General features: G+C 36.7%; 1 protein-coding gene across 1 annotated transcript in view; it reads left to right on the forward strand.

The window, feature by feature from the left end:
* The first annotated feature begins 621 nt into the window (after positions 1-621).
* LOC124291303 overlaps positions 622-12086 on the forward strand; it is a 48001-nt gene continuing 36536 nt past the window's right edge. The window contains 2 exon segments of the mRNA XM_046728276.1: positions 622-720; positions 11973-12086. Of these exon segments, the coding sequence (XP_046584232.1) occupies positions 622-720; positions 11973-12086 (213 nt within the window).

The raw sequence follows: 12086 nt of genomic DNA on the forward strand, positions 1-12086 counted from the left end.
TGGAAGTAGGTTGTGTTCGTTGCTGTAAACATGATATCTGGCTCATAAAATAAGACGGAAAGCCATCTGCCATAAGGAAAAGTCACCTTACGTGACAGCTTACGGAATGTAAACGGTGGAATAATCAAGACCTGCACCGTGAATGAAATGTACTAGTTGACCCCGTGACCTTCAATTCACGCATGCTCAAAAGTTGTTTACAAGCAAAATGTAGCCCACGTGACCATGATGGCGGCCATTAGCTGAGTCGTCCTTGAGTTGTGACAGAGAAAGCTCGTGTGTTTTGCAGTCAAAGCCAGTGTAATATCCGCAATGAGATGCATGCGTTACAATTTGAATTCGTTGCTAGATGCATGATGTGAGTTGACAACGATGTTGCAGGACTGAAAATGGATTCTGCAATCTCGATGTGGATTGAGGTGATGAGGATGGGCTAGCAAATGACTGCACTAACTGGCCTAATATGTGATCGGGCATTGACCCACCTGTGAGATGGGCATTTGAAACAGGGCGAGATTTTGGTGACGAAATGGCACAATTTGTCATAAGAACCAAGTTTGATAACGACTGATCGAATCTAAAGCCAACATTCGCTAAAGTTAAGTCGAAATAGATCGAAACATGGCCTCGGAACGGTTTGACAAGGGTCGGATCTTTCCTCAAGCTTTTGAAAGACCGGGATCGGATATTAGAAGAATGGGATACCTCAAGAAACTTAAGGTTCGTATGTCACTAATCTACAGATGATCAGTGACCTACATTGGTATTTCATGTATATTTTGCATGCAATGTGTTTTATTACGTGCTAGTCCTTGCTTTCGCCGGGGATAAATGACTACTCATGGAACACATACTAATCGCTTTGCATCAAATTCCAACACTTCTCAGAGTCCTTGTTGGTTTAACTGTTCCTAGCGCACACATGTGTTCAAAGTGGTGGTTTTGTCATTTCTTCACAGATGCGGATTAAGTACAACTTTGATGAGAACTGCAGTGCTAGATCTAATTACATTTCTATGTGACAACACCTCTGATTTTGTGGACATCCTTGTCATGTACATCTGCTACCCTTGTTACAATAAATATTCATGCAATACTTAGAATTATAGTTAACATGGTGAGTATTACTGAGGACTTTCTGTATATGAGATTTGTCTGGTAAGACTTCCGCCCATATCCCCCTTAAATTTTAACGATGGGGAAAATTTTCTTTGGGTCTCATTTTTAGAAGTTGGATATGTCTTTCGGTATGTTTAGATACAATTAAACTAACATGTTAAAACTCATCCTTATCAGATGAGCAATATATAATATTCAGGTGATATGATTTGACTAGAATGAAATCTAAAGGGGGATACGGGCGGAAGTCTTTCCGAAAAATACTAGAAGTGTATCTTTTGACTATTTCTTAAGTACTCTGATTATTACCCTGTATTATACATTACACATTGTTACAAACACATACTGTGATACCATCATGTTTTGGATACAGTTTGTGCCCCCAGAAATTTGCCATGGGCTAAATATGGCTTGCCATATTATACTCTAGCATGCTTGTCTGATGGCAGTGTAGTTCTGTCTGGAATTAACTGGTCACCTCACTGGAATGTGACAGCTTCACAGGTCACTTGACTCGCGGCCTGAATTATATAAGTTTATATAAGTCTGGAGCAAAACCAGACTTTTGACTGAAGAAATGAACCATACCAACTTAACTAATCGCTGACAATAATCTAATGAGTGAGTTGTTTTTCAGTGCTGGTAGGAACAGTAAATATCACTTGATTTGAAATTTTGTGTCTATGAGGGAAAAATCAGAATCTCATATTGTAGTAGTGGTTTCCACTTGCACTTCTGTAACATGTCAGATCTGTGACTCAAGTCACTAGTCTGAAGTGAGTCTTATAACTTTGTTCAGATTAGTAAGATCAGCAAGTTCGGGCTTGTGGGCTCCAAAGGTTTCAGCATAGAGTGCATGTTTGCACCAGTACTGTTAGTGTAACAGTAAATCATAACATGAATGTTATGTATATAGGAATAGAAATCTATGACAGAGGTATTTGTTGTTGAATGTGCACTCAGCATTATTCCTGGCTGAAAATATTAGTCTGGACCAAACAAGACAGTGATTGACATCTTTTGCATCGCTGTACACAACTGGAGTAAGATGACAGATATTCTTCACATCCTGATATTGTTACTCACCTCCTAGGACAAGCTTGGTTGCTGGATGCCTAACCTGGATCGTCATGAGTTGTACATTGCACGAGTACAAAATGTTGTTACATAACATTCAGATGTGAAATGTCAGTTATCACTTCCTAAATCATGTAAATGATATATATTTTCCTTGAAAATTTGTTACCTTCCTGCATGGTTTCCTAATGGCTTTGCAAATCTTATAAAACTACTTAATTTTAGCAGTGTATTGCATGAAGTGTCTTTATGTTGTCTCATGTAAATGGAGAAAGTTTTATTCTACAACTGTGTAGCATGGTAAAAGTGTTCACTGGTCAGCATGGCTGTGTCAAAATTAGCCTTCCTAGAAATGTTGTTTATCTGTTAAACGCCAGGTATTGTGATCAGTTTGCATATCAATCATAACTGGGAGGTCACTATGACATGCATTGATTGCAGTGACCAGTCTAAGGAGGTAATGATGGATGAAACCATTGAAGTTATGTGATGATTCCTGAGGTGGCCATTTTACATTGATGTCAAATTAAGATGTGAAGTAACTGTAGACAGAGGCATCATAATACATTACCTTGCATATCATACATATCGCAATAATTAATGTTGGTTCCGAGTTTTCATGAAATTTGGCTTGACATATGGCTTGACAAACACAAACAGGAGTTGCTAGCAACTAGTTGGCTTTAACTTTCATGAATGGTTAATTATAGGATCATTCTAATCTGCTATTAAATGGTTTTCAGACAATCAAACTAAGTGTTTTGTTTCATATGGATTCAGTTAGGTAATGCTTTCCTGAATAATTTGATGTTAATGGGGTGTGATCTGGCAGATTATGGCTTAATAGGTAGATATAACCTTTTACAAAGTCAGTAGATACAGAGTGAGAAGGTGTGTTGTGTATTGTATCATAGGGTGGAACTTCCGATACATTGATGATAGTGAAAGCTGACAGATGATATTGATAGACTAGCAGTTTTGATAAATGTGTTCTCCCTGTTTTGATTATGTTGATGTTAGACCATGTTGATGTTAAATCAGACAATGATGTTTTATCAGTCTGTGCTCAGGTTATACAAGACTGTGATGTTTTAGCAGGCAATGTGCATGTTATATCATGTTTCACCAGACCATGCCAGGATTCTACCTGGGGTCTTTAGGACCCCCAATTTCTAATTTCAACATGTTCAAGGGTCCTTGCGTGAAATATGAGTGTCCTGTTAGGTAATGTTTTGTTTGTTTTTTAACGCCGCACTCAGCAATATTCTAGCTATATGGCAGTGTTAGGTAAATAATTGTGACACTTACAGATGTTATATGCACATGCTGACTGTTGCAGGTGGTCATAGTACGTGACATACATCAGGATGTATGGTATAATGACATGATAATCTGTCAACAAATAGATGTGGTGGAATAGGTGACAATTGATGGGTTAAAAGTATATTAGAATGCATTGTGGTACCTTCCTTACAGCTTAAATACATATACTTGTAATGTACTTGCAGAAATGAGGACAGTGAATAATATTTTGAGTCCAGTTGACCATCAGGCCACTTACATTACAATAACAGGACCTAGGCTGCTTCTCCTGACCAAAGGCTGTTGTAACCAACAGCTTTATCATGTTTATCCGCCCTGGTCAGAGACTGGAACCATTAGGTATGGGTGTAGAATGTAGACTAAGCTTAGCCTTTTGAATATATGTTACAGGGAATGTGTGAAACCAGGGATTTCACGTAATCCCTGAGAGAGTCAGTGATATCATGAAATCCCTGTGACCCCCAGGGATTTCATGTATTCCAGTGATTTCATGAAATTACTGAAATATTAGCTCAGTGATTTCATGAAATCCCTGTAAGCCCTTATTGAAATAGAGAACACCAAATTTATAATGCGAGTACAGAGTATTTCCTGATAAAATGCATTTGTTGGGACAAGATAGAGTGTTATCATACAAGCTATTACACTTCAGTAGCACTTTAAAACATTTACAACGTATTGATTTACACTGGTTAGGACAACAGTTACGTTTCTGGAAACCCTGACCACCACAATTCGACTCGAAAATCACAGCTGTGTGGAGAAACAGTTCTTTGTCCATTGTCACATCATTCGTAGAAAGAAGACGCTGAGGACAAACATGAAATATATGGTTTGAAAAATACCTTTTCCTTCCTAAACCCATATCCCAAAGCTCTTCTTCAACAGCGGGATGATGTATATTCCAAGTTATTTCTATGAATGGTCGAGTCTGTTTAAACTTAACGTATGTTTTCAATAAAAAACCCAAAATGTTTGAAAAACCTCGCTAATGTTTTAAATGCTATATCACAGTAAAATGTTGATCCATTCCATACGGAATTATGAGAAACACTTGTGCCACAATATACAGAGTATAATATATGAATATTAAAAATGCAATAATAAGGGTACAAGTTACATTAAGAAGATATATACAAATTTGCAGTACGCTTTTTAAGAATATTAAGGCAGATTTTGGCAGATAAAAATGTTACACCTGGACAAGCTAGAAGAAAACTAACTTTTCAACATACCCAGATTTTCAAAAAAACATCTAAAAGACTTGTACATTTATATATAAGTTGCAATCGCTCATCAGCATACAAAGGACAATGCAATAAAACATGACACTCATCTACCGCACATCTAAACAAAGCTATTGCTTTTCTCATAGAGCGAGACATTACAATTAACATAAAAATCACTGCAAAAATCCACCTTTAAAGTACAGTACGTGTGTAACTTATTACCTCCCCTACCAGTTAAACTACCAACTTGTAAAAGGTCCTGTTTCCATTTATAAACGAAATCGATAAAAACAAAGTCTGTAACATTTGAAACTACAAAAAGAATATTGATTAAATTATTCATCATAACAATAAGATGCACTAGTGTGATGCTGCGATAAGACATTGGGTCTCTCAGGTTGTCAGCTCCAGACTTAGGGGTAGGGGTAATGATCCCCTGGGCCCAGTTGGAGGGTACATGACCATGTAGAAAACAGTTTATGAAGATAATCTATACAGATGTCATTTGTCAAAAAATCAACTGGAATATTATCGAAACCCGGTAATTTCCCTCTCCTAGCTTGACTTAGTGTCATCAGTATATAGTCAAAGTTTTCAACTCTTAAGACCTAAGGGATGAAATGAGACTAAACAGTAAAGCCGTGAGAAAATTAACTTGGTATCCCGACTCAAGGTAGTAATTAGCCAAAAGTGTCATCGGTAAATTGTCAAAGTTTTCAACACCAAAGAACTAAGGGATGAAATGAGACTCAACAGTAAAGTTTTAAGCTACAAACATTAATTTCACACATTCACTGATATCCTAACAGGGAATGTGTGTAATGGAACACCAATAAAATCAGTAATTTCATGCAATCCCTGGAAATTTTAGGGAATACATGAAATCCCTGGGGGTCACAGTGATTTTGTGAAATCCCTGGTTTAACACATTCCCTGTAACATATATACGTAGAGAAACAAATAAAGGAACACAGGAAAATTCAAGCGTTCCTTTATTATTTCCCAGTTTTCATCACCACAGCTCTTTTCAAAGCTGGTGAAGAAAACTAGAAAATATTAAAGGAACACTTGAATTTTCCTGTGTTCCTTTATTTGTTTCTCCCAGTATATATAATTTTGATAGAAACTAACAATTCCTTTCATGGAGCCTCAGTGAGAAGGGAGTTTCAGAACCTGAACCTGAGGAAATCTAGACTTGTTTCATTTATGTCATTAGCTTTGCAGAAAGGGCTACAGCGAAGGAAAATAATGCGGTTCAGGGACAGTGAGACAGACTAGTATAGGTTCCCATCTCTTACAACCTACCCCATGTACCCACTGTACAGAAAGAAACCGTAGAATCATAAGAAATCTGTGGTAAAGGTAGAAATTCAAGGCATTATTCTCTTTCATGAGCATGTGTTTATGAATCACCATCAGCCATGTGTTATCTTGAGGAACATACAGTCGAGCACCCTTGTGTCGAACTCTGATAACTCGATATGGATATCTTGATATACAAGTACATACATGTGTACGTTACACATACCTCAAGTACATACACATGTACGTTACACATACGTCAAGTACATTCATATGTACGTTACACATACGTCAAGTACATACATATGTACGTTACACATACGTCAAGTACATACACATGTACGTTACACATGCGTCAAGTACATTCATATGTATGTTACACATACGTCAAGTACATACATATGTACGTTACACATACGTCAAGTACATACACATATGCGCTACATCGTCAAGTACACATGCGCCAAGTACATTTATGCGTTACATCAAGCACATACGACATGTACATACATATAATGCGTCGTTACACACGTCAAGTACATACATGTGTATGTTACACATGCATCAAGTACATACACGTGTATGTTACACATACATCAAGTACATACATATGTACGTTACACATACCTTAAGTACATACACATGTACGTTACACATACATCAAGTACATACATATGTACGTTACACATACATCAAGTACATACATGTGTACGTTACACATACGTCAAGTACATACATAATAAATTACATATGTACGTTACACATACGTCAGGTACATACATATGTACGTTACACATACATCAAGTACATACATGTGTACGTTACACATACATCAAGTACATATACGTGTACGTTACACATATATTGAGTGTATACACTTGTACGTTACACATACATCAAGTACATACACATGGACAGGAATCATGGCTCATTGTACAGTGGGATTCCACTGCATTGATTGGCATGACATATATGAAATGGATATTTGCAAAGCATTTAGATTGTATTAAGCAATGATATATAATATTTACATACTTATGAATGTTGTTGGCGTATGTAGGTATTGTGTGACATACTACAATACATTACAACACTTGTGAAGCTGTAATTCTAGACATGCCTTAGCTATTGGGAAACATGATAAAAAACATGGAGTGTCTCGCACCAGTAAAAATATTTGCAATCATTATGATTATTCAGTGTCCTAAGTCATTATTATGTATTACATGGGAATTGAGTGTTTTGCCATAGTGTTGTGTGTGCCTTAAAAAAAGTAAGATATTAAAAACTACTTACTGGCAATAATAATCCTTGGTAACAGTCAGAAGTCATGGAAATGAAATAATGCACAAGTTAAATTTAACCATACTTTTGTTCTCAAAACATTTAACTATGCTAAATGCTTTCTATGTCAACTAGGTTTGTTTATGATTCATTTTCATGTTCAGTGAATTGAAGCGTATCGCTTTTTAAATTCAATTCATTCTTCTCAATCACTAGAATCGGATATTCATGATTTTATTTGATGGAGTGTCTTTTACTTGAATTTGAGAGTATTAAAACGATTTGTGCAAAATAGAATATATTCAAGTCAGGCAGGGTAACAGTCAACATTGCTATGTACTAGTATTTGTTTTGTTTGTTTGTTTAACGCTGCAGTATTCCAGCTGTATGGCGATGTTCCAGTAAATAATCGAGTCTGGACCAGACAATCCAATGAACAACAGCATGAGCATCAATCTACACAATTGGGATACGCTGTGTCAACCAAGCCAGCAAGCCTCGCAACCAAATCCCATTAGTCTCCTCTTACGACAAGCATTGGTTGCTAAAGACCAAGTCTAACCCGGCTCTTCATGGGTTAAATTAAATCCTATTTATTTAATTTGACAGTAATATGGTCACTGGTTATTGTCGTGATAGATTAGCACAGTCAGCATGGACAAACCATGTCAAAGAATTTATTTCTTATTGCTTTACGAATATCATGAATAATACATCATCTGCTAGTGACATGTTACTGTAATCGTTATGTGTGATGTGTGATGTGTGGCATATTTGCCTTTAAATAGTGGATTTGTTCAGCACCAATCTCAACATTTTCCAAGTGCATATATTCATGGACATGATGGTATGCTGTTATATCTTTAATTTCATGGATAGATTGTTCAGTAGAAATATGGACATGATGGGGATGGTGTATATGTTATCAAGGAGTTATCATTTACAACATTGTTACTTTGTACAAGTAAATGTGACAAAACAGTATTAAAACAAAAGTTCTGAAATAGTATAGAATGTGACCCCAAAAAGTTGGTCCTGTGTGTTATACTGAAATATTGCATGCTACTTTTTGATATATATAACCATAAATACATAATGTAATACATTTTGACATAATCACAGCTACGATTGTGTTACATAATGTAATACATTTCATGTCATAGTATGGCGCAGATCGATGCTCATAATCACAGTTCAGACTGCGCCATGATTAGTGCGGGTGTAAACCTAAACTGCTGCACAAAATGTTACAATTTAGGCACTGGATGATTATTTCCAGATTGAACGTGTTATCTTTTTAGTGGTATTTACAAAATTACTCTGCTGTTCGTTAAATTAATGAATCAGAATTAATTATGATACTTAATTAGCTATTCACCAATATGTCCAGCCCGTTCACTGCTGCCGATCTTGTTTTTATATATGACGTCTGAAGGGAATCATGGCAGTGCAAATAGGTGTTTGCTCACAACTAACTGTAACAGTTATTGCCATTTCAGAATTTCTCATGTCATTCGTGAAATACTATATATATCAATATCATAAGGTAACCTCAAATAATTGATTGTGTGACTAGTTGAGTGTTTTGTCACAGTTGATTGATAGGGAATGAAACAATTAATGACTTTGTGAACTTGAACTTGCTATTAGCTAGATCGTGTGACATACCCCCAACTAAGTTTTAAAAAAAATTATAGGGTACATCTTCATCTTTTATTTTTTCTCTTATGCTGCTTACCATGAAGAATTTTCTTTTGCTGCCCTTTATTGTTGTCAAAAACCGTGGGGGAAAATAACGGAATTGTAATTGACTGGAACTGTGCACACTTGATATTGATGTATTGGTGATAACTGTTATACAGCGTTAACTGTTCGGCAGCCAGTATGGAGTAAAGAACAACAGACACAGAACAGTAGATTCATGGTGGTGATGACTCACAGTATGATGTTTTGTGATATGTATCAAATTTGTTTTCATCTCAACAAAATCAGTAAAACAGGTATTGTGTCACCAGATTGTCTGGCCAAGACAAGCTATTACTGGATTGCCTGGACTCAATTGTTTACAGACAGACGCTGTAAAGCAGCAGTATTGCTGAGTGCAGCGTGAGCCAAGAAGTACTTTTTTAATGCAATTTGTGTGTTGCGGAAGCTCCCGGTGAAGCAGGATATGCTTACTCTTATCACAAACACCTGGTGTCGTCACTCAGCTGATCCAGTCATATAATTTTCATCATGACTTTCTGATTAATGGAATTTGTTTTGGGTGATAGGACTGATAAGAGTCTGATTTAAGTCACTGGTCAAAAGTCCACAGTAAAAAATGGAGAAGTTACAGTTTTGATCTTGTAACATGAAGTCGTTTGGCCACAGATTGGTTATTCTCTAGAATTGACATTTGGAGTTTACAGTATCAACTGAAATATGTAGGTCTGCACCTTATTAATATTATTGGTATACTGGCATATGCTTTTCAAACAATAAGTAATGCAGTATTTTTTTCTGAGTACTGGCATATTTGGTATGAAAATATAACAAGTTCTGTGATAATCTGTATTGTTTAACTTTAAGTTAGGCCCTAGGAATGTAGTTTTATAGAGCAACTGTTTCTCTACTAGCCTGAACACTGGCTCAGCAACATTTCAGTAGCTTTTACTATTAATGTAAGGGCAACACAAGGGGTAAGGCTGGGAACAGTGTAATACCATTAACTATAGCTGCAAATAGTAAGCCACGAATATAATAAACTTGATAAAAGAAAGCCATTAAACTCCAATTACTGCATCGAATGGATTGTCTGTGACTGACCCAAGTTCCAAGGGCAAGAGAAATAATGATACATAAAATATAACAATGATACTGTATATATATATGGGAGTGGAGGGCAGGGAGCCAAACCAGCTTACTTTCATAGCACCAGGATCAAAGTCACATGACTTACAATATATGCATAGGACCCCACGACCTACAGGAATTCAAGTGACAAGTCATAAAAGGTAGTTATGTGCAATGTGTATATGTTAAAATGGACTCTGTGCTAAGGCAACTCTTAAAATGGACTTATTAACAGACCTGTACAAAGCCGTGTGGATATTTTCCAGATTTAGACTTTGGACTAGTGATCAGTAATTGGCTGATCATTTAGTCTAAGGCTGAAGACTAGAAAAGTAGTTAAAACAATCTTTTCTTGCACTGAGCAAGAGCAACTGAAGCATGCCAGGGAAATGTTTAAGGGGAATGGTGCTCATCATTCTCTATGAATCTGTGGTTTCATTTGATACCTCCAATCAGAATGAGGAACAAAACTATTTTGTTGATTTTCTTAAGCATGTTAAATTTGGAAATGAGTCTAGGGTCAATTTGCAGTCTTGAGCTCAAATGTTTTAGTGTCAATCAGGGATGATTCCAAATCTTTGTGAGTTGAAATGTTGTTGACTAGACTAGTTCTTTTTACAAAGTAGACTAGGCCATTGCGTTAGGACGTTTTTATCCACTTTTGCCGTTCAATTTGAGATTTAGATCTGACCAGCAGTGTCAACTAAATGCTTTAGATTGTCGGAGGGCTGGTCTTTCACCATGACTGCTTTCTGAAGTGCTGTTTGAAAAAGTAAATCTCTATTAGGCCTGTATTCATAGTATTTCTGCAGGAAGGCACTTTTGTTTTCACAGGTTACAGTTTACCATGATCAACTGTTTTAAATCAGACATAACGCCTGAATAACGCAGTGGTAAATTTAAAGGTTTCAAATAGAAATTCAATATGGATGCCAGGTGGATAATCTGCTCCTCCAAAACCTTCACCAACAAGGCTTATGGGGCTGAATATTCCTTGTAAACATGCACACTCATGTAGTTCTTAATTAGCTCCAGGTATTTTCATCATGTTTGTTGGAAAACACTTACAGCAACCTCGAATGGCCCTCTTGGCAGAAATATCAAAATGCCAATATGGTTGTGAAAAATAACTTGATCTGTTGAGTGTAGCTTTTATGTGTGTACATCAAGCAGAGTGGTATGGAGGAAGATTTAACCTACAATGCAAAGTGACTTCAAAACAAGGCAATCTGGTTAGTGCTGTTCCGATTAATTGATTTAATCAGTGTCTAGACAGTAGACACCAAGATTGGGTAAACGTTCAGGATTTCTGAAGATTGATCTGATTTTAACTAAACAAGTTACCTAAATGTTGTAATGGCTTGGGCACTGTGTAATATGTCACTGTCTGGGCATTGTACTTGGATGCATTTGAAGAGGTCCAGACTGAGGAGACTGGGTCAAGCTGCCCACCACCAGTCAAAACACAGGGTTGCCAAAATGTGTAGCGAAGAACACATGGCATCATAACGTTTCACAAAAATTGAAGGAAGCGTTTTCCTTTTTGAAAATCCAGTTCCTTCTGCATTTTGAAGCAGAATAATTTTTACACACCCCTTTCAGACTAGAACTTAATCACTATGGGCTGATGGGTTTATTATGAGTTATCACCGTTTCTAGTAACATGTCTTACTGATTATCTCGTCTTTATGGATTATCTCTTCTTTATTGATTATCTCGTCTCTACTGATTGCCACGTCTTTACTGATCATGTTAACAGCCGTATACATTATTTTAAAGGGAATGCATTTTTTTTTCTTCCAGACCAACAAAAAGAAATTTTTTGTGCTGCGGTCGACTAGCAGCAGTGGACCTGCTAGACTGGAATATTATGATTCCGAGAAAAAGTTCCGCAATGGACAACTTCCAAAGCGCGCT

The sequence above is a fragment of the Haliotis rubra genome, unplaced genomic scaffold (assembly GCF_003918875.1).
Source record: "Haliotis rubra isolate DU_JTF1 unplaced genomic scaffold, ASM391887v1 Scf49, whole genome shotgun sequence".
In the NCBI taxonomy this organism is placed as follows: Eukaryota; Metazoa; Mollusca; class Gastropoda; order Lepetellida; family Haliotidae; genus Haliotis; species Haliotis rubra.